This window comes from Sitodiplosis mosellana, unplaced genomic scaffold (genome assembly GCF_009176505.1).
Source record: "Sitodiplosis mosellana isolate CC-2019 unplaced genomic scaffold, AAFC_SMos_1.0 Smas_scaffold_6166, whole genome shotgun sequence".
Taxonomy (NCBI): domain Eukaryota; kingdom Metazoa; phylum Arthropoda; class Insecta; order Diptera; family Cecidomyiidae; genus Sitodiplosis; species Sitodiplosis mosellana.
The window spans coordinates 6,181,347-6,208,898 of record NW_022601407.1 but is presented as its reverse complement, the minus strand read 5'-3'; the positions used below and the strand labels follow the sequence as shown (position 1 = coordinate 6,208,898).

General features: G+C 36.0%; 2 protein-coding genes across 9 annotated transcripts in view; one reads left to right on the top strand and one right to left on the bottom strand.

Annotated features, from left to right (window-relative positions):
- LOC129575285 (omega-amidase NIT2-like) overlaps positions 1–27,552 on the top strand; it is a 311,296-nt gene that overhangs the window by 40,712 nt on the left and 243,032 nt on the right. The window lies entirely within an intron of this gene.
- Positions 10,552–26,291, bottom strand: LOC129575281 (catenin delta-2). 8 transcript variants are annotated; one of them, XM_055458549.1, is made up of 13 exons: positions 25,830–25,962; positions 24,543–25,135; positions 18,797–19,169; positions 18,610–18,652; positions 17,737–17,946; positions 15,940–16,088; positions 14,754–14,917; positions 14,480–14,669; positions 14,078–14,164; positions 12,704–13,929; positions 12,055–12,606; positions 11,836–11,907; positions 10,552–11,583 (listed from the first exon to the last, which is right to left on the bottom strand). In XM_055458549.1, the coding sequence occupies exons 4-13, from the start codon at positions 18,621–18,623 to the stop codon at positions 11,464–11,466; spliced, it is 2,784 nt and encodes a 927-aa protein (XP_055314524.1). In that variant the 5' UTR covers positions 18,624–18,652; positions 18,797–19,169; positions 24,543–25,135; positions 25,830–25,962; the 3' UTR covers positions 10,552–11,463. The 8 variants fall into 8 exon arrangements, with proteins under 8 accessions (XP_055314524.1, XP_055314523.1, XP_055314530.1 ...); XM_055458548.1 differs by having other exon boundaries at positions 24,543–26,291; XM_055458555.1 differs by lacking the exon at positions 17,737–17,946 and having other exon boundaries at positions 14,480–14,666; positions 25,849–25,992.

The following is a 27,552-nucleotide window of genomic DNA, read 5'->3' as shown; positions in this document are numbered from 1 at the left end:
TCTCTCTCTCTCTCTCTCTCTCTCTCTCTCTCTCTCTCTCTCTCTCTGAAGACTGCCCTTTGTCGACGGAGAACATTCGTCGATTAATTCAAACGATTCAAATCCAACGTAACAACCTGATACGTGTTATTGCAGCAATGGGAAAATATAGAGACATCCGAAGCAAGGGAATGCGTATTCAAAATATCAACTGTGTATTTTAAATTTTCAATACTGCTATTAGTGTCAGTTTTTATTGTTGTCATCATGCAAATGTCTTTTGAATTGCAAAATTATTGCGTGATCGTGGAAGAGAAGAGACGCTTTAATGGTAACATTTTGCAGAATATTCGGTTGCAATCGATGAATCCATACCCTTAGCCAATGAATAGGATTGCATTCTCCATGAAGGAGAATAAAATTCTCTTCAAAATTTTGACGTATTTTTCACAAGTGAATCTTGTTCGAACGGATATTATACATGGATAATGTTATTATTTGTGTAGTTTTGGTTTAAATGTATTAATTGTTAATAAAATTAAAATTAAAATGAAAGAGAAAAATCATTGAAAAATGTGTGCAATGTTCTGATCAAGGCATATAACAAAAGTACGTCAATGTTTTCTAAACCGAAGAGGTTTTTTGAAACCATCATATGATTCATTTGTCGCTACGCTTTTCCACATTCATACATTGACCGTAAGACACAGCCTATATGCATACACAGTGAAAAATAAAAGTCCACACTTAGGCGGATTTTCGACTGGTAGAGGCGCCCAGTCTTATATTTTGCCTAGTAAATTGAGTTTCAGACGAAAAACCGACTAGATTATAAGCGGAATTTCGCCTGCAGCTCAAATTACTAGCAGCAATATCGGCTGAATGCGTTTTTAGCTGAAAAAACGGCTAGATGTGGACTTTTATTTTTTACTGTGTACATATCTGTGACGTAAATCGTATTCCGGCTCACGTGCTTCCTCATGAATAATTAAAATGTCAAAAGACAAAGGACGGATACTATCACAGCAGTTGCACTTTTGTTTTGAACTCAAATTGTATCAAATAACCATTGAGTCAGTCCAATTGCTTAAAAATATGCCATATTTAATGTGATATGGCACACAAAATTTTATTTAATAGTAGTAACATTAACGCCCTAGTGACCGTAAGAAGCAATTCTTCGTCGAAAAATTCCATAAAAAAGATTAATATCATTATGCTCTTCACGCAAATCAACGCACGTATTGCTTTTGAATTTAATTTCATGGACTCAATTATGTTTTTTTAGGTGTGCGGTCAATGGTTTGTGTACTCGAAAATGGTAGTTTTTAACGGGAGCCGAAAATTTGACACTTTTTCTCACGAGAAAAAAAACGAATACGAAAAAAGAAGAAAATGAAAAGAAAATATCAGAAGCCAAGAGGAAAAATAGAATGACAGGAGCACAGAAAGGAAGGAAAAAAAGAAGAAAATCGATATGATTTGGACCAAAAGGAAATAAAACCGTCGATTTCTTTTGGCCTATTTAATATTCGTCACATGCTTGGATGCTGCACAGTTTAGTTTGGGATAAGCCGCTTCCTTTACTATGGGGCGCATTTGTTACGAAAATCATAAGAGGCCCTTAAGTCACATCTTTCAATAGCAACGATTGGAATAATTGAATTCCATGTATGTTCAAAGTGAATGTACGGTTGATTTGATTACAGTATTAGCTCAATGCCTGCTTTGAACATGCTCGAAATTTTATCGGAAATAATGTGAATGGAAAATTGTAATTCATTGAAATTGTAACTCATTTGAATATGTTCATAGAAAAAATTTCCATAGATTAACCTCATCAATATATGATAAATAGATACAGGTGTAAAAAGAAATTGTGAGATAAACAAACATATATGATTCAAAACTCAATTGACCAGATTTTACCAGCTTGTTGTTTATCAAAACAATAAAAAAAACAATAATGGCAGAAATGAAAAAAATTATCATACAAATTAAAAAGAAGGACGTGACACATCACTGAAAGCAGTAGACTCTACGTATTAAAAACGTACCATCAGTCATTCTACTCAGCCATAGTCTTCTCTACATTTTTCCAAGATTTCAAAGTTACCATTGATATTTCTGAAAAGGGGCCAAATCTGTAAAGAATTACATTATCTTGAAATAAGCAAACATACGTTTTTGGATGGCTCAGCATCTCAGAATTTCGTATGCAGTGGATATATCCCAGCATATCGACGACGCAAGTTACTGTATAAGTGGCGTGCGTTGATGTCCACAGCTACATCGACTACACAAAAACAGAGAGCGCATAAACAGTATGCTGAGCCATCCAAAAACGTATGTTTGGAAATAAGCCAAAAGGATTTTCGATATCTTAATACGTTACAGAGTTAGACCATGAAAATAGATGTTAGTAGCTATATTGGTCGAAAATCAAATTTTTTTCCATTTGGCTGAGGGAATTCGGATATCTAGATTTTTTGAAGACTTGGACCTTGGAGGGAAAGTACCACAATACATTTCAAATGTAAGTCATTTGACACATAGCAGTCAATGCCATCTCTCAATTCCAACTCATTGAATCATTGTATTTTTCGGCAACTTTTTTCAATCGTGTGTGACTTTACTGGAATAAAATCAACTTTACGGCGACGCTAACAGCTTGTCTGTGGGCCGGTACTACGCGTTAGCCAAAACGTATTGATGTTTCGCAATGGTTACTCGATGCATTTGCCAAAATACTATGATTTTTGTACTCTCTTCTACGATGTGTGTGCAGAGAAGCTGCTAGTGTCGCCGTAAAGTTGATTATATTCAACTCAAGCAACACACGATTGAAAAAAGTTGCTCGAAATATTCGATGATTCAATAAGTTGGTTTAAAGATGTCGTTGGCTGTCTTTTGGTATTCTGGCAATATATTTATTGACCTAACATTCGAAAATTTCTTCTGTGAAGGGAGTTACAGCGCTATATGTGGTCAGAAAAGTCATTCTTTGAAAATTTCTCCATTTGTTCCGTGCCAGGCGACATTTTTGATGCAAACTCGATTTGCCCACACGAGATATCGCTGATATGAGTAACTTTTGCTGAGTGATTTTTGTTAACAGATTTTTGTGCCGGTCTCGGAATTGGTTGGAGCTATTGGAACGATGAATACCACAATTTGTAGGTAGTCGCAATTGCTTTCGATCCCGCCTGACCAATTTGTGATATTTGGTCTTGTTTCGAAGTCGCACACCACTGAAAACGACTTCAAGATTTTATATGAAGAACTTTTGCTGACCAGTAAAGGTCCCTCATTTTGAATAATTTTTTTTACAAATGTCCATATGCGTAGGGGGATGCCCAATCGAACGCATATGGGCATTTTTACAAAATTTATTCAAAATGAGGAACCTTTACTGGTGAGTGAAATATTTATGAATATGAACAAATAGAATAACGAAATGAAAGTGGACAGTTGCTGCCGTTTTTTTATAAATTTGAATTCCTTTTCCTTTCTCACCTTTGATCCAACATATCAACGCAATCGACAAAGCCTATGTACTTGAATATATGAATTAAATTACAAAATATAAATAAAAAACATCGTTTGGGATAATTGTTGATTAATTTTTATTTTTCAAATAAATCATTGATTTAAAATAATCATATTTTTTATAGTTTTGAATTAAACACAGTTTAATTTAAGCACGACTGAGATTTTCTTTTTTTTTTCTTTTAAATTATCTGGTAAATAATACTAAAAAAATAATGCCAAAAAATGGAAGTTAAGTACACATCGCGTTCAATCTTCCGTCGGAAGTGAATTGAAATTGAAAAATTTATTTTCCGTACAATTGGTAATATCGTTAGCATATGGACACGAACAATTCGAAGGAATGTGAATGGGTCAATTATACGTTTATAAAAAGACGGTTAGGTGGAATATGCTCTGGCCAAAGTAATCGGAATATATTTTTTTTACTTTGAATTTCAAAGCGTTTTAGTTTTTTGTTGTTGCTGTTGCAAATTGGAATGTTTTGAAAACTGTGTTTGACACGTGTCAAAATATTGTAATACTTTGAAAAGGAAAAAAAAGAGTCGAGGAGAATAAGTAGATGGACGAATCAGTTAATGGTATTGGTGAGATCTCTCTAAATATAAGACTAACTACGTTGAATTGTTAGTATTTAAATAAAAAAAGTCCTAAAATGTTCTATGGGAATGAAGAGATTTCATTCGCATTGTGTCATGGCAATTCATTCTACGATAATAACATTCTCAGAAAAGATTCCTTATTATGGTCACATAAGACAATTTGTGTGTATGTTTTTTTTTCTTTCATATTAATTAATCTATACAAAATTAACTTCCATTACAATTTTTTGTTGTTGTTTTTCATCAGACTGTTTTGCTCATTAGACATTCCATGAGCTCACAATTAAATTGCCACTACGTTTAAGAGTGAATAGCGACTATTCACAAAATGCGTTTAAATGAATTTTAATTTCAAATGGCATCATTTCCCTGGACTTTTCGATTTCTTCGAACCCAGACACATAAGCCATCGCCCGCTATGCACCCTAGCTGCATTCAGATCTAGCCAAATTTTAAACATAAACTTTATTGGGGTATTTTATATTCAATACGATGATCTATTTCAATATGCGCTCAATAATTGGGAAATACAAAAACCTACTGACTATTTTCAAGGATACATTTTGATTGGATTACTCGTGTTGTCGAGTGGTAATAATTATTCTGTTTGTTTATGGAATGAGTGTAACATTTATATAAATCGATAGATGGTAAAAGTCATGCAATTACAAGAAAATACGTATTTTGTTTTTACGAAAGGGGAACTTCGGACTTGGTCACAGATTCTTTTTTTTTATTTATTTATCATGAGGGTTTCCCGTATCTACCGGCTCATATTTTTTTTTCTTGTATAGTGACATCAATTTAAAGATTTTCAATTTTTTTCAACTTTTCTTTTCAGATTTGTTTTGATCTTCTGGAAATTATCTTCAATGACCTATTCTTCAGGCTAAACATTTTCGTCATGGTTTTTAATTTTTCAAATTTTACGGAATAAGATGTACTGTAAATAAAAGGAAATATAAAAAAAAATAAATCAAAATACAATCTTATTTTCTTAAAGAAGAAAAATATTTTTCAAAATAATTTTTTTTTTAAAGATAAATCGAAAAAAATGTTCAAAAATTGTTGATTCGAAAATAAAATCAAGTGAAAGAATACAAAAATTCCTTCAAATATTGGATCAATTGAGTCATTCAGTCAATTGGACTCAACAAAGGGTATTTGAAAAAGAGTTGGGAATATGTTGCAAATTACTTGTCCGTAAATACTGCATATTTTTTTATAAAATTACTTGAATTTAAGGCGTCACTTGTCATAAATCGTCCGGTAGATATCATCTAATTGGTTATGTAAATGCAAATAATCTGATGACTAGACATTCTGGATACAGAAAAAAAAAACTAGAGAAACTCGATCAAAAAATCAAAGCTTCATTCACACATCCTCCCAACCATGATGGCTGTGATTTTAATTCAAAACGAATTATTATTTTTAATTATTTTCCAGCCGAAGATTTATCATCTTGAAGAAGGAAACAATGGAAAAGGTAAAAAAAGATACACAAAAAGGCGGTCTAAAAAGGCTGTGTGTGTGCGAATGAAGTATTTGATTAGTTCGATAGCAGTTGTTGTGAAAAACAAAACGAATTTTTTTTTTAAACCCATTGGTTTTGTTCCGTATTTGTGTTGTTGTTGTTGTTGTTGTTGTTGTTGTTGAGGTTTTTATAGTAAACGGACGAATCGGCGGTAGAATTCTGCAGTTTAGCGCTATCGGTGCGATTGTCGGCCAGTTCGGCCTCATGATTTTGATAGTTGACTTTCGATGGGCCGACATCCAAATCGTAATGATCATAAATTTGCTTAGCGTCTGACTTGGTGAGCGTGTTGCTGGCCGAATGTAATCGCTTCGTTTTCAATTCACGGTTGATTTGGGCATAAAGCGGTTCACCACCAAATTCGTGCTGTAAAAAAATAGGGTGTGCTCTTTTAAGCATTTGCTTGTCAAAAAACATGAAAAAAAAACAACATTATACCAACGAAAATAATGAATAGTGATGAAACAGAAAAGTATGCGTGGAAATCAAGAGGCTTAAGCTCAAGAGAGAATTTCCACTGGAAATCAGGAGGTTAGGAGAAAGAGAAAACCAAATTCGAGCAAATTTGATTTGAATGTTAAGATTTAAAAGATGAAATTGACAGCAGCAAAGAATAGAAGCAGTTTTACCTACGGTTCAAAGCATCTCAAATCGTTAGAATCGCAATCGCTTTAGAATAGAAGAGAGAGAGTATGTGTATGTCTAAGTGAAATATGTGTGTGAGTGTGGCACAAGGAGAGTAATCAGGTGTCTATCCGTACGGTTGATTGCAGATTGTCATGAATTGGCCCCAAACAACAAAAGAATCAAAATAATGAGGTGCCGAGAGCCAAAGACTGAGCGAGTTATGAGTTCAAGCAGTGCCCATGTGATGCATGTGTGTGTGTGTGTGTGTTTTTGTGTGGAATTTTTTTTCAGTTTATTTGTGTATGTGTGTATGAATTAATTTGCGTGATCAATGATTTAAATCAAACAAAGTTGTGGATTATTGTTTTTTTTGTATGCATAATTTATTTATTTAATTAATCAGTATTTATATTAAATAAAACGTTTTTAATTTTTCACTTGTTTTTTTTTTCATCATCTTCTTTCGTGTCATCTCCTTTTTCCCTTTCCATCATCATTGCATTTTATTTTTCGTCTTTTTTTATTTGTTCTCAGCTTTCAATATCTCATTTTCATCTCAATTTTGTTTTTTATATAATGAATAACATAGTATCTATTTATGTGTATAAGTAATAATTATGTATAAAGAAAAATATGACTTGTTTGTTGTTTAGCTGCTCGTTTCATGTGTTCTTTTTTTTTCTTGTTTGTTTGTTTCATTCATTTCAAGCAGTTCATTTCCTTGTTCAATATTTTGGCCTATGGTCGAACATTCGATTCGGGCCGATTTGCTTTTTTTGTGTTCATTTCATTTTCTTCTTCGTTTTAGCTTGTTAAGCGACAAGGTCAGTGGTCAGTTCAGTGGTTTCTTTTTTTTTTGTTAATTCATATACTGTTTTGCTCTCGACAGAAAAGAAGAAAAAAAATCTCAGCTTCTCTAATAATATTCTAGTCATAAAATGAATGTGCAAAAGCTATGTAATCATTCGACATTCTGGCCAGCGATCCGTCTATGGATGAACCCATACTCGCACCACATTCCCTTTTTTCACATGTCTTTTTTTCTTTTTCATCGTCTCATCGAATCGCCTCTGCGTTCATTATTCAGGGGATTGAGGTAAAAATTACTATCTTTATTCGCATTTGGAATGAACGTTGGAATAAAACATTTTTTTTCTCTTTTCTTTCCTTTCTCTTCACTTTTTACCGCAGTTTTTGTTTTCTCTTGTTGTGGTTTTTTTCTTTAAATAAAAATTGAATTTTTTTTTTTCGCTTAGCTCATGAACATGTTCATTGAACATTGCCTATCGGAAAATCATCGATCAAATGAATCATCTTGAACATGTTCATCAAATTTGCACAATTTCGTCGACGATCAGCACAATAATCATCGAAGCACATACACACAATTGAATGGCAGAAAAATCACAATGAATCGACACTGCTCTGAGAATGATTGCATTTAAGCGGCGAATTTTGGTTTTTGGCAATCAATTGAACGTTTTCTTGAACGATTTTGGATTTGCAATCAATAACATTTTGGGTCCATTACGAAGCAATTGCTTCGGATCGTTATTTTCTGGTTTCGGATAGACACTCGCTGTGATTGCGATTATAATCGAGATTGAGAAATACAATAACGATACAAAGTTATATTTAAAAAAAAAATAGAGACAGTAACAACAACGAAAAAAAGTGATTAAGTTGGTTATTTGAGCTGGAGCCTTAAACGAATTGGGTTAGTGGATAGTGTTTTTTTTTAAATTCTTTTTGCATGCTTTTAGAAACTGTTCGCTCTGTCTGATTTTTTCGAATGAATTGCATAAAGAAGTTGCCATGGAACGTTAGAAAAATTCCGAATTTTTGTTTTGTCTACTAAAATTTGACTCTCTTCCTATTTGCCTAACTAAAGACCAAATGAATATATTGCCAACGAGCTATCTTTGCATGCGTTTATTGCACACCGTAAATTATAAATTACATTTTTAAAAAAAAATTACTTCGAAGAAAAAATTACTTTCGTTTTTAATTGGAATGTTACAATTTTATCATTAATACTAGCAGCAGGGCTTACGAAGCAGTTTGCGTTGATTCAAATGGAATGGGTCCTTTACTACCGACCGAAATGTCGATAAACTAGATCTCTCATCATTGCTTTTTTTATTGTGTGTGTGCGTTTCGAATTCATTTGCTTTGAAACTTATTTGTTCTTTCTTTTCATTTTTAAAATTCTTTCCAAACAAAAAATTAAATCGTTGAGTCTTAATGTTCGATTCAACTGAACGATTTAGCTTTCGATTTGTCTCTCAACATTTCTTCTCTAATCCCTTGAATGGTTTATCTTCCACATAGTAATCCCATAATTTCAATTCATATCGTCTTCTTTTATTTTCTGTCTCTCATTCTTGATTTTGCCTGCGAAACATTTCAATTCTTTCACAAAAAAAAAATTAATTAGTTTAAAAAAAGTAAGTACATCATTTATGACTTGATCTAATGAATGCGTGTTACACCTCTAAAATCGATGGAAAATGAAATTTACAATTGATTTATTTTCACATAGCTGAGTTAATTTCACACACCACTATTCCGATTCCATTTTCATTGCGTGATTTTAGTTTGTTTGTTTTTTTTTGTGCGAGAGTGTTTGACGGCGCTTTTGAAATTGCATTACCGAATCGCCGCAAAAAATGGGTAGCGGTTCAATTCAATTTAAACTATTCCTCGCTACCGAAAAAAAATTGTTCGAAATTTTTCTTTTTGACTATTTTCACATGATCCCTAACCATTTGCGATATGACACAAATGTCCATTTGAGTCCTTAAATGACCTACGTCTTGTGAATGTTGATGTCAATTGGCGTGATTCTTCTTCTTTTCGTGTTTTTTGATTGTAATAATATATTAATAAGTTCATTGTCATCAGTTCGTCAATATATAAATATACATTTACAATAAATGGTGTTTGTATAATGTCTAAAAAAGGGGTCTGTTGGGAAGAAGAAACGAATCAGCAATAGTTGTATATGTGTATAATGACCGAAGAATTGAAAACGGAACAAGAGAAAACAATTTGCTATACACTATTTATCAAAAAGGAACAAATGAAGAGATAGGGGAAAATGAGTGTGTTTTTGCTCTCTGCGATGTGTGTGTGGTTGTTGTCGAAGTGAAAAATATACGATATATTGCTAAAAAAAAATTTATTGAGTGTTGTGATCGATAAATCCAAATGGTCGTTAGCCGCTTTTACAATCAAAATATCTGTATACGTATTTATTTATGTATATAATTCTTAATTGCGTGCGAGAGTGAAAAAGAAAGAGACAAATGAAATTGTTGTGACTCAAAATATGGTTCTGAAGTTTAAAAAATGGTTTAAAAAATCGCTTGTTTTACTTATTGATCTCTCTTTTTTGGATTCGAAGTATTAAAATTACTTATTTTGTCTCTCTCTCTCTCTCTCTCTGTGTGTGTGTGTGTGGTTTGTGTACAAAAAGAGGAGGAAAAAATGTGACACAAGACAAAAAACGCTCATAAGAAAATGTCTCAATACGTGTTTGTTTTCTGTTGTTGTTGTTGTTAAGTGTATATATTGTTCCTTGGGTTCCCGTGATTGAACGCGGGTGGCTGGCATAAGTACTCTCTGTTTCGTTCAATTGTTCTTGTCTTCGAGTATTTATGTTTACAATCTTTTTTCGTTTATTTTTCTTTTGCTTATTGTTTCTTCTGTCGAAAACGATTGTTTTCTTTTTTATGCTAATAATAATTTGAGAATCAATTTTTTCCCGTGGAATAGAAGAGTGGGGTGTGTGTGAGTGTGTTTTTTTGTGTTTTCGTTATTTTTTTTCTCATTTTTTTTTGCTTGCTTTTAATTGTTCTGCTTTTTTGTTCTATTCATTTTTAATATCTTACCGTGTGTAAATTACTAGGATAAAATGATGAATTCATTTTTGTTTCTCTCTGTGTGTCCACTGATCTTTGCTTCTTCTTTTTTTTGCTTACAATTTAATTTAACTATCCTTAGTCGCTGTGTGTGTGTGTTTTTGTTGTAGTAAATTTGTCTTGTTATTCATTTTTTGCTTTATTGTTTCGTATTCCATTTGTTAATCTATAACGAATTCGTTCCAACAGGATTTAGGATTGACGAGGTGTTTCGGCAAATATCGTCGCTTCTAACGGCCAAAAGAAGAAAGAAAAATGGTCTCCGTTAGAAGCGGCGGTATTTGCTCGGCGAAATGTGTTTTTTTTTAATGAGAAATCTTTTCAAAGGGAACGATTTATTTACGTCTATATTTATTCATTTGTTGTACATATAAAGATTTATATAATTAATTACAATTTGTTTTTGTCTGTTGTTCTTGTTGTCATCACCTTTCTCTTCATAAATTTCGCATAAGCGTCGGATCGCGATGGTTTTGACCGTTTTGGTGCCGGACCGTGGAAAATGGTTGTCATTTTTTTTTTCAATTGTCAAAGGAATCTATTGCATTATGGCTGGTTTTTTTCACGGCAGATTGTATTTTTTACTTCACAATTTAACGTGTCAAAACCATCGATCGACCTCGAATACATTTCAAATTCTTTCCTCTTGTTTTACATACACATTATTTTTTTTCATTTGCTTGTAAAATAATATAAATAAAAAGAATTTATTTTCTCTATTTTTTTCTTCTTTCAAATCTACAGGAAAAGTAAAACAAAATATAAAAAAAAAACATATATATTTGTGTAGAGGTCAATCAAATAACAGAGAATCTTTAACTGTTGGCTTAATAAGTTCTTAGCATTTTTTTTCGTTCTTCTTCGTCAATATTTTTCACTAATTCTTTCCATTCGAAACGAACAAAAACAAAATCTGTATCTTTTTTTTTTTTTCTTGTAGATACATTTAATTTTGGTGGTTGTGCTGATTTTACTGTTATTTTTCATTATTAATTCTTGTTCTTGTGAATCAATTGGGTTCTTGTTAATATTCAAATAGATCGGTCGCGTGAAATCTCTATTTATAGACGTATTCTCTTATACAATTCAAATCGAATCAATAGTTGAACAGAATTTCTCGTGTTTTTTTTACGCCCATTGTTTCGCGAGAGATTTTTGGCAATAAAAGTGTTTGTGTGGTTTTTTTTTGTTTGTTTTTGTTTTGTGTTTTTTTTTTTGTTGTGTGTGTGTGTGTGGGTATTTTGGATTAATGACTTACGGATGGTGGCTGCTGTTGATTCGGACCATTCGGATACACTCGAACCTGTTGCTGTTGCGCTGATGCATCCGCATATGCCATATCCGCTGACAAGCCCAACTCATCGTTCTGCAAAAATGAAGTGGCGTTATATTCGTGTTTGTTCCAGAATTTTTGGAAAAATTTCACATTTGAATGTTGAAGTTTGAACTTGATTTGAAATGAAGCATTCAAGTTCATTCAAATTAATGCTTGTTCCAAGTTGGAACTTCCAACTTTAGTTGAAGCAAACCAAATGATAAGGAAAAACTAAATGCCATGGTCTAAATGATGCAGATCAAAAGTGTGATTTGCTTTGCAATAATCACAAACAGTACTCACGTGCTGATAGTGCAGGTTGCCAATATTGTTCACCGGTGCCTGCTGCGGTTGTGCTTGGCCACTGGCCGTCATCTGTAACAATTCGATTGAATTATTGAAAATTGATCAATAGAAAAAAAAGAGCGAGCATATCAATAAATACGCTTCTGTCATAGGAAATGAACGAGAAGAGAAAAACGATTGACGATTGCCCAAAATTTGATAATTTGCTTATCATACCGATTGTTGTTGGCTGCCGCCAGCGTTTCGCTTAATGGTGCGATCTTCGTATCGTGTACCACTCTGCGATGCCATCGGACGGTTCAATGTGCTGTTTGCATTATTTGGTGAATTCGGCGCTGCATTTCGTGCGGCAATTGTTTTCGTCACAAAATCTTGCTCTTTCCAACCATGCTTTTTGTACACATCGCGTAGCTCTTGATGCTGCCACATGGTGAAAAGCACTTGGCCGGCAAATTTCAATACACGATTTGTGTATTTTTGACGTTGTCGCGTGATATTCATAAGTCGTTCAACACCGCCAGCATCGAGCAGTGATCGTGAAAATTCGGCATTCTTTTTAATCACTTCATTGAGTGTGGCCAACACAGCGGCTATTGTGTCGTCCGATGTGCCCTGGTCATGTTGTGGATTGCCTGACGGTAGTTTTTGAACCAAATCACGCATTGCATACTTCCCGATCAATTCTTTATTTCGCTGATCAATAGCTAAATTTCGTAATGCGGTCGCAACGGCGCACACAACACGATCCACTTCCATTCGCAAGAGTTCCTATGTGTGTGAAACAGAGGAGAAGGTAGTATGACGGACGAAATGAGAAGAATATTAGAAGAAAAAAAATGTAAAAAAGTAAAAGATCGTCACTCACCACTAAAATCGGCAGTCCCTTTTCTTTTCGAACGGCGGCCCGTATTTCGATGCTGGGTTGCCAGTAGCAGGCGGCTAAATTTTGAATGGCTCCGGCGGCCGCTTCCAATGTTTCTGGATTCGAGCACGATTGCAACAGTGCCAAATAGGATTGAATGACTTCCGGTTGCCACAGAAGTTCGTAGCCTTTGATCGGTTCTTGTCTTTGGGATGAGCTTCGTGACGTTGTACCACCGGCACTACCGTTCGCCGCATTTGCACTGCCCGACAAACTATCTTTGTATTCATTGTTTGCGTCTTTTTTCTTTTTACTTGCACCGAAGCAACCAAGATTATCGCCCTTTGACGACGATGACGACGACGACGATGACGATGCACCACCGGTACCACCGCCAGCCGACGACGACGATTGTGAACTGTTTGTGGTTCGACTTTGCGTTGGCAACGGATGTTTATCGTAATTTGGATCTTCGACCTCTTGACATCGATATGATAAATTACGTAGGATGCACACGCAATTCTCTACAATTTTATTTCCAATATTTGACTTTTCAATTGCTGCCCGAACAACATACAATAGGGAATCAACAAGGCCTGGACAATCTCTAAGTTTCGTGCGCGCATATTCACCGGCCGAACTAACATTCCGTAATACGCCCGATGCATTTCGAAAAACGGTTGAATAGCATGGATCGCCGGGACTATTGACATCCCATCCGGAATGCGGAATCAGAATATATGTTACAATCACACTAACACCATCATCAATAATCGATCGCTTGAGATCCTCACACGATGACATATTCCATATGACGCCGGTGACAAGCTCCTTCACCTCCGATTCCGTTGTTCGCCTAAGTAAATTAATTAACGCAATAATACCGCCTGCATTCTTGATGGCCCGCTTATTCTCATCATTTTGACGGCCATACGATAGATTCCGTAAGGCACCGCACGCGTTGCGATACACCTCCGGACTGTCGTGTGACAACAGTTTTACGAGTGGCGGTATACCGCCCAGTGTTCGTGTACGCTGCTTATTCGGATCATCCATATAGCATAAATGTTGTAAATATGCCGCTGCATTCGCTTTAATCACGTTATTTGGATTGTTCAAGAAACTAATCACTTCCGTCAAATTCGGATCACGCCAGCGCATCGATGCGCTTACCGCTGCCGATGCAGCACTACCACGTTGCTGCTGCTGCTGATCACTATCCACTATCGCTGCACACATTTCAAGCAATTGACCAAAGAAAAAATGAAAAAGCAATGCGCGTGTGGAGAAATTGACAACACATTTGATTAGTTGAATAAGTGTGAAGAGAAATCAGACTCCAAAGAAGTCAGAGTGATTGGTGTTAGATTCACTTACCCATGTGTGACATATGCTTTTGTAAGGCATCTTCCTCACTAAATTTGCCACTCGTAGCGAATCCACTGTGATGAACAAGATAACCTGCTGTTTTATTTGGAATAATACAATTCAATTAGTCATTTTTAGTTTTTGGATTTTTATTTAGCAATTTTTTTTGTCTATTTCAAAGCAATTTCAATCGAAAAATCGATTTGTTATCGAATGCATTGCATTGCGGTTCATATAAATTCTTCAAAATAAAAACCCGATGATATAAATTCTTGGAAATTGTGTTCAATTTCGATTTTAAATATTTTGTTTGCCATGGAATTTCGATATGGCGAAAAATCATTGGACGAGAAATTTGCTTTAAAGGCCAGAGAGAGAGAGAGAGAGAGAGATAGAAAAACAGCAACTTACCAGCCGGATTTGTTGTACCATACGGCGAGGACACATATCCATATACCATGTTCGCTGAATCGTCTTGGTATCGATGGTCTAGCATTGGTCCACCCGGCGATGGTGTTATCCGAAAATCGGACAATTCATCGTGATACGGCGCTTGTAAGTATGCAACACCCGCTGGTATTATATTATGTTGCGCTTGCTGCTGAAACATCAAAAACCATTTTAGTGCCATTGTGCAAAATGTGCATTCAGTGGGAGAGACAGAGAGAAAGATAGGAAGTAATACCTTGTCATCGCCAGGACTTTCTGGTCGATGATCGTTAACGCCTCCACTGTATTCATACGTAGCTCCTATTGATGTGCCATATGGTCCAGAATTCGCATATTGTGTCGAAGGATAATGGTTATAATCTACGGCCACGGCATTCCAATCCGTTGCTGCGGCGTCTGCTGTAAAAATGGAGAGAGAAAAATGTCCATAATTAAAATCGTTCCCCGGAAATGCACAACTTTCTTCGTGTTGCGTCGATTTTTTTTTCTCTCGTCGACATATTTAGAAATCACATTTTCAACACATAGTGTTTTTGATTCAACCGTTTTCGAATTTCTGAGATTAAAATCAGACCAATTTATCTGTTGCTGCATCAGACAACTTGACTCATTTTTTTCTTTCATTTTTCCATTTGGAGTATATGGTAAAAACACCTAAGTGGATAAATGGATTTTCAGAAAAGCCGCTTTGCATTCGAAAATGACGCAGCAGTGTAAACCGGCGTCGAGAGAGAGAGAGAGAGAGAGAGAGAGAGAGAGAGAGAGAGAGAGAGATTCGGGCGAAAAATGCTTACGTGCATACAATTTTATAGCGAAGCAACATGTTAAAAGCTATATGAAAGTAGTAGCATTTGGCGTTTTTTTTACCATTTCGAGTTTGAAACACAGAAAAATATGTTTATTTTCAGCAAAAATGATGAAAAACACCAAATTAATCCTGAATTTGGCTTTAAATTTTGCAATAATTCCGTTTCTATTCATTTTACGGGAGAACTTGTAAGTAACATTGGGTATTTCATGATGACAATACAAAAAAAAAAACCGAAAATCCGTTTTGAAATAAAAAAAAAAGTGCAAAAAATATAATGGACTTGCTCTGCACTCTAATAGGTAAATAAAAAATGGCAACTTTCATTGTGGCATTTATTAGTTGCGAGTGTGCATAAGACGTGTGCAAATGTGCCTAGTCTAGTTTAATCTTATTACCGATAAGATCGGTTGCGGTTTATAAAATCTAAAGTGTGTCATTCATCAATAAGTCAAGTTCGATTCGACGTACACACTATCTCGAGGTGAAAAACTAATAACACGGTGCCACTTGTCGCATAATGGCGATTCCATCGACTTTTTCAAGTTTTTTCTTCCACACAGAGACATTAACAAAAGTGAAACCGAAAACCATTATAAAATAGAATACTTACGATGCATATGTGAATGAGTATGATATTGTGGATCAGCGATACCAGCATTAGCCGCCGTATTGTTCCCATGTACGTATAAATCGTGTGCTTGGGAAGGTTGTCCATGACTATTCTGTTGATCCAAGTGGTTATAATTAATGTACTGCGACCTGTTGAAAACCGAATCAAAATGACACATGATTAATGAATGAACAATTCGGTGAATAATTGGGCTAAAAAAAATTCCAAAAAAGAAACCATTCAAAAATGTATCTATGGCATAACAAGACAGGCGGTGGCAGGCTTGAGTTATTTAACAGTGGGAAAATTGACATTTTCATATTCCAAATTTCGATTGGAACAAAACTGATTTGAAATTCTAATTTCAATTATCTGATTAACACTCGAATAATTAAAACTAGAAATAAAAGTCAAAGTTTTACCTAATTTTAAGCAAATGCATAAAAGTTTCGAATCGAAATGTGATGAATGGATTTTCAACGTGAAAATGCGATAATTATGTGTATTATTCAAACTTTAAATACCATTTTCAAATCAAAATGCGATAAATGCATGAATATCCAATCAAAGTTCGGAGAAAAAAGTGTCAGTTAAATATTTAAAATAAAAGAGGTTAAACATTTTTCACGACACATCACATTTGAAAACCGAAAAAAGAAATTCGTTGATGCATTTTATTTAAAATTTGCATGTAACTGCAATAAAATTTGCATTAAACCGAATCGATACCGAATGGGTTTGACATCGTGTGCATCATTCTTTTGGCATAATATTGAAATTGACGTAAATGTGTCACTTGGGTAAAATGTGATGGCTTCCGATTATGTTCAATCAGCATTGATGAATTTCAATACAAAATAGGGAGAGAAATGGAGAAGGAGAGATGGCGAGAGGGAGAGAGAAAAAAATGCAATTTTCCCACCGAAATAACAAATTCCCCTGTCAAATGCTGTTTCTACTTCATTCTCAAACAATAGAATGAAAAGAAGAAGAAAAAAAAACTGTTTTTAAACATAAAAAGAATTCCCAATCAAATTCGAATCAAAAGAAGGTAGTAAAAAGAGTTCAAGTGAGAAAAACAAAATCGAATGCAAAAATTCATAGAATCGAAATCGTGCAGAACGAAAAAAATAACAGCAATAACAACAACACACAAATCCATAAAATCAAAATAGAGAGAGAAAAAGACAAAACTACACAAAGCCCAAAAGCAAAACGCCTGTTAGGACTAAAGGACGAATTTCAATCAAAGTCAGCCGAAACTACGCAGAAACCCGGCTCGACTATGGGCAATGGGAGAAAAAAAGGCTAAATACAGAGAGAATCGCATTCCATATCTACGAAAATATACGCAAAGTGATTTACTTCAATGTTAAACAAACGCTATATCTCTCTTTCTCTAAAATAAACAACGACATTTCAATCCAATTTCATCGAGAGAGAAAAAAGAACTGAGTAGAAATAAAAAGTGAATTTGATAGAAAAGACTGAAATCGACTAAAAAAGATATTGAATTTTGGCAAAAAAGCAACAACAAAAAAACACGAAATTCCAACGAGAGAAATTAAAAACAAAGAGATTCCATTCTGAGTGATTCAATCCAATTTTCGACTATTTGAGCGAAAAAACAAAATAGAATCAATTGAGCATTTTCCACAACTCTAATTCGAAATTACAATGGCAAAAAAGATGAAAAATCAAGAAGAAGAACAAATTCTAATTTAATACACAAAACAAAGACGATAGAAGCAATCTATGGACGGCAGTGATTGTGTTTTTGTTTTCATTTCTTTTTACCAGGCTCCTGTATCGCCTAAGTGCTTAACTTCGCGCACAACCTTAGTAACGGTTGTGACCTGTTGGGTTGTCTGTTGTTTATGTGTTCGTGCTACAAGTGCAGCGGCAGCGGCAACGGCTGCCGAATTTGGTGCTGTCGAATCAGATGGAACATCACTGTGCACTGATAAATGTGAGGAGTTCGGTGAATGTTCCGTTGCATGACCATTGCTGTAAAATTTTTGTTGTGTTTATTGCATCGATTTTGGATTTTTTATTTTGTTATTGAAATTCGACAATTATTGTTTTTTTTTTGTCTATTTGTTAATGTTTTTTTACTCCAAAAAAATAAATTTGTCTCTAGTTTGTTAATAGTTTAAACACCGAAAACAAAGTAAATAAATAAACAACAGCGCAGCAGCAGCATTACGAATTAAATGAACGAACGAACAAGAAAAATCGAATGAAAAACTAAATAATTCCTTTCTTTTGTATTTTTGGGAATAAAACGAGATTCGGGCGGTGTTGGTGTTGGTATGTGTTGTGTGTAGGCGTGTGAATATGTCATATGCTATTGTGTGAATGTTTCTGACCTGATTAAATCACACCATCAACAGAAAAAACCAAAAAACACAAAATATTATGATTGAAAATTAAATACGACAAACAAAACGAAAACGAAAAAAATTGCTGTGTATTCGTTTTAGCCCTTAGGCTAAACGCCGCCGCTCGTTTCGTGTTTTTCCATAACACCTAAACACCATTTTCGATTCTGTCAACATCAATTTATGGGAGGTCAAACCAGAGAAACACACTCTCTGATTTCCGCAACAGACTCAACAACAACAACAACAACAACAACATCAACGACAACAACACAAAAATTATACTCACTTGAAATGTTGCATGTCTAGTTCTGTTTGGCCGATGGTGAAGCCTGCAATGAAAAATCAGCAAAAGAAAATATGAGAAAAGCAAAATACACACGAAAACAACGAGATACGGGAAATTATGCATGAACCCAATGACTTATGCAATTGGGGAGGCATATCATCAACGGACGAGCTGCCGAAAAACTCACCAATTTATCAAGCGATAATGAAATATTCAAGAAAAAGTGCAATGATTGTAGTGCTGCTTGCTGCACAGCAATTTTGAGCTGCCTATTAATTTTCGATTACACCGTTGCATTCAATTCCCTGCGAGTTGCCAAACAAACTCTGAATTTGCATTGATGTAATTTGTTGCTACTACTACTGCTTCTGCTGCTGCTGCTGCTGCTGTCTCTCTAGCTCCCGAATATGTGAGATTTCTATTCATTTATTTTGTTCGGATATCGGCATTGCACTTTGTGAATGAATTGCGCGCATCTCCTCTCTACCTCCTAGTCGTTGACGTCGGAATGTATTCGTTCAAATTCTTGTCTCGCCGCGCTTCCGGTATGAATGGGTACCCTATATCAAAAAAAGAGGTTTATGTTTATTTCAATATTATTTATTGTACTTCAAAAATATCAAGAGGTAACTTTTCCAAATCCATTCAATTTCTTTTTTAACTTCAAATTGCTTCGCTTCTTTGCTTCAACATTATTTAAAAAAACATAAATTTTTTCGTCCGCTAAATATTCACATTCCGATGATAATTCTGTTCGAGTTAATATATGTGTATGTGCTCTCAGAAAAGCACTTAATTGAAGAAAATGTTGCAACCAGATTTGCCAATTTGTACTAACAAGAATTGTCATTGATTGGCTCGCTTAACAACAGCGTACGGCACATTTTGCACATGGACACATTGAATTGTGTGAACAGGATGATAATTTTCACAATGACTTGGCACATGCGAAACGACGTGTACTTAGCACACTACTGACACAAAGTGCACAACACTGTTTGAATAGACGACTTAATGCAATTCAAGGCGGGAATGAGAGAAAAAACTCAATCTAAAAGAAAGTACCAAAGTTATTCTTGGTAAGGAAGAAAAACACAACGGCACATCATAGAAGGAGAGAGTGAAGGAGTGAATAAGGCAATTCATAAACTATGAATGAACATAACTTGAATGGGGAACGAAACGGTAACTTTATAAAACCCCCATTGAGCAAAGATCTCTTTCTCTTTCTCTCTCTCTCTCTCTCTCTCTCTCTCTCCCACACACTCACTTCGGCAATGGCTTGTTGGCTGACTGGCTCTCTCTCATGTCGAGGTGAATATATAGCATGCTTACGATTGCATTAAGCTGTTATCATTTCCACTGATTAATTTTTAATACATTAGAAATGCATGGATTCAATATAGAAGTGTGTGTACGTATGTACGTATTTGATGGCTTGTGTGTTTGCACTTGGGATGCCCATTTCACGCTATGCAAACCACAACGCCGCTGCCACCTCGGAATAGCAAACACATGTGCATGGTATTTTGGATAGATGATTTTTGGCACCGGCTTAAATAAGATATAACCTTTTTATCAAGCGGATAAACATATTCGGCCTGCTGCTATACCGCACATAGGAAATGGAATTTTTTATAGCATCACTCATAACATTCCAATAGATATAGCAGGGCATACGGTTAACCAAAATCAAGCCGAAAGTGTGTCGAATGCTAGAAAATTCCGCCAATTTAAATGAACGATTCGAGAGGATGCGTTCAGTGTAATTCTGCCAATTGCAGCGTAATCACAGAACCAAAATTGCATTTATAATCAACGCAACGCATCAAATACACGACAAACCACTGCTCTTCGGTCATGGCAAACAATCATTCCAAACATTTCAAACCACACATACCCAACATTCTATCGAATAGACAGAAGGTATGGCTAATTTATGTGTGCCAAAAAAAAAATCGAAAAGACAGTTGTCACTTGTGTTCGATAAATGTTAAAAACGGAGACAGAACTGCTGGGTTAATATTAGCTGGTAATCGAAAAGATTATACAAGGACTATAATTGACATGAGAATTATGGGTATTTTGCTGATTACGTATCGAACAAGATTCCCGATCGACATTTTCGAGCACATTTCCTTTTTACCGTGAAAATGTGGTCTGGGGACAAATTTTTTCCTGAGGCAGCTACCGGTTGTTTCTTTCACTTTTTGCTACTTGATACTTGGGTGAAATGTGAACGCTGCACAAGATACGAGAGCATGTAATAAAGTTAGAGCGGATGAAGGAGATACGGAACGAGTGAGCGGGCGAAAGAATGACAGAGTGAGTAAGAGTCAAAGTGAGAGGATTCGTTTATTATCTTCAACATTCATGCCAATGAAAAAAGAAGAAGTTCAGTCCGGAAAGCGGATACAAGAGCGAGCGAAAGAATTTAAACGAAGAAAAAAAAACACACACACACAACAACAACTAGCGAATAGAATATTATTCGTCTCTTTCTCGATTCAAACGTGAACGGCGTAGCAACGAGATGTCTTTTACTCGTAATATGTTCCTGCGGCAGTGCACCAAGACGTCGTTCACAACACTTTCACCTTGCACACACGAAATCAAGACCAAGCGACGAATAGACAAAAAAAAAAGAAAACAACAAACACCCGATAGCGAGTAAGCGAGCGAACGAACGAACGAACGAACGAACGAACGAACGAAACGTGCATCGTGTGTGCACACACGGGGTTTTCTGCTTGGTCTGAGGACAAGTGATACGTTAGAAAATCTAAGAATGGTATCTATAAACAAGTTTTTCGTACATATTAATAATGCCAACAACTTCGGTATGTATCATACACGCGATATGTTGTGTGCTCAGAATATTGAAAAGCATTTGCTTTTTGCTCGTTGCTGCTGCTGCTGCTACTACCTCCTTCGTTTTACTTATTTTTTTTCTCGTTTCTATGTCGTCGTCGATTCGTACGCGCATCAAGAGAATCATTCATGACGAAAATTTCATTGCAACCTAATAACTAGAAATTCATCACACACACACCACCAGTGTGAGTGAGTAAGAGAAAGAGCGAGCGAGCAAGAGCGAAGATGATGGTGGAAAGTTTCCAATGGAAACGCCAAGTGTTTAACTAAAACTTTGTGTCGGCATTCACAATTCATTGTACGTTATGAAGTTGTGGAATAAAATTGCTTTTGTTGTTGTTGTTGTTGCTGCTGCTGTTTTTGAAACTGTCATGTTTCGTTGAATTTCGCTGGGTATAAATAGATAGAGATGTGTGCGTGTGTGTGTGTGTGTATAAGCGCATTTGTTGATAAATTGATCAAAGGGAAATTTTTTTTTTGGAATAAACAACGAGAGAGTGAATAAAAAAGCAACAATAATTTGAATGTAAATCATATCACAAAACATACAGCCAAAACGATGTCAAAATATGTTATGCAAATATTTCTGCTAATTGGACATAATCCAGTTATAAGTGCTTGATGTGTGCTGCTGTGCAGCAGAAGCAGCAGCAGCAGTAGCAACAGCAGCCAACTCTCCGATTTAGAGTAAGAGTTGGCTGAAAAACGGCGTTTGTCAAGAATTATGGTTTGTAGGTGGCCCATTTTAAATGCATTTGATGATGATGATGATGACCGTAAACCTCATTCCCTAGCGAAATGATAGTGAAATTATGATTCGGTGCTATAACGGTGCAGTGGCGCGCGCTTCCGCTCAACCGTATGTGTATATACACGTACCGAAACCCAGATTATTACTTCAATGAATGCAATTCCACCATATAGACACACACACACACACACACACACACACACGTAGCATCGATTGTGGCCCGTGTTGTGTGTGCGCCACAAGAATAATTCAACGCAACATTGAACACACTTGATTTTCTCTTCTCTCGTAATATATGTATGAGCATTATAACTAGCGCCACGAACGATTAAAATGCGGTTTTGATGCGCGCGTAATTACTATACACAAATTATGTGCACATCGATTCAGCGGAGACAGAGGGTAGGAGAGAGAGAGAGAGAGAAGGAGAGAGAGAGAGAGAGAGAGGAAAAGAGGCGGACTATAGCAAAGGCTGTCATATTTTTTTTTTGCAGCTCGCATTTGAGGAGGAAGATGGCAAAAACACGCGTTTGCAATAAAGAGCGAAAGAGACGGAGATAAAGAGAGAGAGAGAGAAAAACAAAAATCATGTCTTCGACAGCAGCATCAGCAGCGGCAGCAGCCACACAAACTTCTCGAATCCGTTGTGTTTGAGATTAGAATTTCGCTGTAGTGGCAATTTGATTGTTATTTATCTCGGTGCTACCATTCGGTTTTCAATCAATGAAGCATCGTTAGCTTCACTGAACTCTTTTAACAATGTATATCTCTCTATTCGCATCGAAATGTTTGTTTGAATGAAGTCACATTCCAATATATGTTCATTGTTTGTATGAAATGTAGTTAGTTGAATGGGAGATAGATAGAAGAGATTTTGAGTGTCAATATATTGTTTAGGGTTTGGCATGAAAGTTTTTCGGATTTTTTTTTGTTGCTGGTGTCGCAAATGTTTGCCTCATGCAGCAAAGCGAAGAGTTATCTTTGCGTTATTCATTGACACAAATCTTGCATTCATGAGTTGTACAACATCTGGCAGTACATCGTAACAGTAAAATCACAGACATACATAATTTTAGTCAATTAATTAATAGCATTCTGCTTTCTCTCCGCCTCTCCTTCAACCTCTGTCGCGATACGTTTACGAAATGATGTGACTCTATCTACTATACTGCAGTTCAACACGACAGCCATGCAAACATGTTTCATTCATGATATCCGATTGAACTGTACAAAATTTTTGCATTAGAAGGCCGTATCTTTTTTTCATTGAGTGGTTTATTTGTTTGTTTGTTTTTTTTTTCGTTGTGTCATTGACTGAACGGACTTTGGATTCGGCATTCGTTCGGATTTTTGCAATGTAGCTCACTTTTTTGTCTCATTTGGTTTCGATGTGAAATTCCCAAATGTTCTGGTCGTTTGACAATGACATGTACTGAGGCAATGTAAATCCGTTGTTGTCGAACAATCGAAACAGCCGATAACATACACATACACATACACACACCTTGTTTGGCATTCACCAAATGGCGCACTGAAAACTCCCTATGCTCAAATCAAACGATAGTTGCCAGCGATAAAATGCCATATTCGCCGTTTGACATTGCAAACCATCAAAATTTCCATAACTTTCGGAAATGTCGGCAAATCATGTTCATTCGCATGAGAGAGCGAAGCGAAGCTCCAACGAGAGTGTGGGAGAGAGAGGAGAGAGAGAGAAAGATGGAAAAAAAACAACACCCATACTTTGACCGTTATGCTGGTGGAATGTGAACGATGCGATCGAAATGCTTCGGCAAAACAATGATGAATTGATTTGAAGCGATTAACAATTGTGAATAATTGATTTGGGTTGTCGATTATGTTGTTGCTTCGGTGTTGTTGTTGATGATTTGTTATGTCGTGCGTTTTTTTCTCTCTCTCTCTCTCTCTTCTTCTCTGCTCTTCTCGAGTTTTGAAATTTGAATAAACAAAACAAGAAATATTCAAATGTGGTTCCCATGCCATAAACACACACACACACATATAACACACATACAAGCACACGCACACACACACACGCCCCGACGAACTTTCACTCCGAGAAATCGAACAATCAATCGTAACCAATTTGATTTGCACACGGCCATCGGGTGTCTTTCTATCTCTTTCTCTCGCCTTTCTTCAACTCTATCCCATTCAAGTGGTGATTTATTGTGTAGCTCAATTCGAAATGGATTTAGAAACAACCAACTCCGAAGCACTTGAATGATGCAATTATGACCATTTAAAAATACATTCTACAACACTGAAAAGGGGTATGAACAATTACCGTGCTGTTGTTATGTTCTTATTTTGCTATTTGTTATATAGCCGTTCTTTTTTTTCTCTGTGTATTGTGCTCCCAAAACAAATCGCACCCGTCCTCTGCTCTTTATCGTTTGTTTGTTCGGTCTTGCGATGTGAATTTTGATGTTTTACTGTTTTGCGTCGATTCTTTTTTATCCGCACTAAACTTTTTTTCTTGTGTTTGTTACATATATTTCGATTTGATTGTACGTGCATTCACGTATAATTCGAATCACATCTCACTGACTGAATCGCGTTTCGGTTTCGTTTCTTCGGATTTTTTTTTCTCGTTTTTTCGGGTTGAGGTGGTGGTTATTTTTCCTTTGACTGCACTGATCATTAATTGAATTTTATTTCCATATTCCGTTCTGTGCGTGTTGTTGTTGGTTTTTGCTTTCGTTGGCTGGGATTTTGCCTCAAACTTGAGTCTTTTCTATCGGTTTATTCGTGTTTTGTTGGTTGTTGTTGTTATTTATTATGAGTGTAGCTGTCGCTTATATGCGGAAAATAAAGGCAAAGCACACACTCTCTTTTTTCGATGGAACGAATGAAACAGACACAGCACTGGCGAACGAACTAACGAATAAAAAAAAAGCACCGAGAAATTTGGATGTTTTTTTTTTCTTGGTTGAACACACTTGTGTGTCTGTACTTCCTTTACTCAGCAGTTTTTCGAAATGCACAAAATTTGTTCGTTTCAATTTCTATTTCCTCTGTTCCGCGCGCCGCGACTCCCAATGAACTTTCCCATAAAACACACTCACCACACACCAAATTTATACACAATATGAAAAAAAAATGATTCCCAACTCTTCAATTGGATTCAAATGGAACTGGAGTTGTTTCTTTTTTTGTTGTTGTTTGTTTGTGAGATCGGTGCCGTGTATAATAATTACATTGGAAAGTATATAAAAAAAATTAATTAAAAAAAACGAAATATATTCCAGAAGAGGATTCTTTTCGCTCTTCTATGCACAAAACAATAAAAACAAAAACTGAAATTGCAGTCACTTTATCTCATATGTAAGACACAGCAGAAGAAGGGAAAAAAACAGCCCGAGAATAATATACAAGATACGAGATTTGGTGCGGCTGCTAATGTTGCTTGGCCTGTTCCTCTTCTCTTTGATAAACACTCTTCTCTCTTGTCGCTGCCTGTGTATTATTTCTTTCTTTTTTGTGTGTGGTGTTTGTTTGTTGTGAAGCACTTTTAACTGGTATTGTTCATAATTCGGTGTGGCTTTTCGTTTGTACGTTTTTCTTTATTTACCGTAAATTGTTGCACTCACTTGCTACTTATTATTAAATTCGTACGAGACCGAAAAAAATGCGAAACATAAATTAAAAATTGGGTTATATTATGAAGCGATACACACAAAATCACCAAACCTAAAGCAGATTGATGACGCCATTTTGAATTTGAATGTTGGTGCGTTTCATATCTGTGCAGTGTGTGTGTGTGTGTGTGCTGGTGTTTGTGTATTTGCGTGCGACTGTGAGCGTGTGTGTATTTGTGTGTGTGTAAGTGTCTTGTGGTTCTTCTGGTATTCCATTTACAGTATGCAAGAGACTTCACTCAAAAACCGAATGGAGTGAGATTTGTTTTTCCTCTGTATTTTTCTCTTCCTTACTTTGCTTTAGTTTTGCGTGTGCTGTTCACATCGAAATACACACAACACAAGGGAGAAGAGGAAAAAAAACACCGCTCCGATTGTCGGCGTTGCATTGTATAAGTGGAGAGAGTGAACGAGATGTTCGAGACGCTTGTTGTATGTGTATGGGTGTTGGAACCGATTTGGAAATTCAATTGACCAAACACCAACACTACCATACACCTGATTCAACGACGAAGAATGAAATTTCATCGAACCCAGCATGCACACGGCTCGTCATCGTCGTCGTCGTTGCTGCTGCCACTATTGTCAGTTCAAACAAACGCCATACAAGTGCACGATACAACCGTGTGCTTCAACATATCCATACACGCAGACAGGGCTCGGCTTTCAAACAAAAACGAATTCACTCCATTCTACCATTCTCCGGTCGCTCTCTCTCTCTCTCTCTCTCTCTCTCTCTCTCTCTCAACACACAACATCATCAGCGTTTGTGTGACCGTGAATTGTATGTGTGTTGCCGTTTTCTCGTTTTTTCCATTTATTTTATGTCTATAGATATATGGATATAGGATATGTATGTACACTTGTGGGCGACGTCGCACCGTGTAAAATTCAATCTGTATGGATTTCCAAACACACTCCATGCACTGTGTGTATAAATGGCAGATTTCGGGGAATGTGAACAAGACGAGCACATAAAGAAAAGAGCAAGTGTGCGTGTCTGTGTATGATGTGTCGGTGATTTTCATCCAATTTACACAGTGTTTTTCTTTCGTTCGTTCGTCCGCTTTTTGTATGTAGTGGTTTTTGGGTGCGTACACTCATCTGTATTGGTGTTGGCATTCATTCCATCAACTATTGTTGTCGCTACGAACGATTTATCAACGACAATTCTGTAACAACATTCAAGTATGTTCTTCTTCTTCTTTTTTTTCGTTAATTCAAACTTCTTCTTTTTTTTGAATTCCAGAGAAAAAAAATTGTTTTGATTATTCATGATAATTCTCAAAATGGAAAAATTGTTTACAAATTAAATGAAAAGATGACCTTTCAAGTTCCTAGTTACACGAAAAAAAATCCTTGGAATTGAATTTCATTTACCTTTGTCAAGGGAACGTATTCGAATCGTATGTCGTGATTCACACTCCTTAAAAATCGACATGCCTCGATAATGTTGGTCACGACTGGAGCATCTGCATTATCGTTTTCCATTTCTCGAAGGGCTTCACGGGCTTTCGTCGAGCCGAGACATTCACCGCACATCTAGTACTGCCAAAGTTGTGTGTCTCGACTGAATGGTTCGAATTTTGGTTAAAAGTTGTACTGAAAACGGTTTGGCGTGGCTTCGATTGGCTTCGACATGTGTTTGCCAGTTGG

What these genes read in the sequence shown, in the direction of transcription:
- LOC129575281 (XM_055458548.1), bottom strand. An exon ending in AAAGCATATGTCACACATGG is followed by an intron (nt 13,930 to 14,077) that starts GTAAGTGAATCT and finishes AAATGTGTGCAG; the next exon opens with CGATAGTGGATAGTGATCAG. An exon ending in AGGGACTGCCGATTTTAGTG is followed by an intron (nt 12,607 to 12,703) that starts GTGAGTGACGAT and finishes TCACACACATAG; the next exon opens with GAACTCTTGCGAATGGAAGT.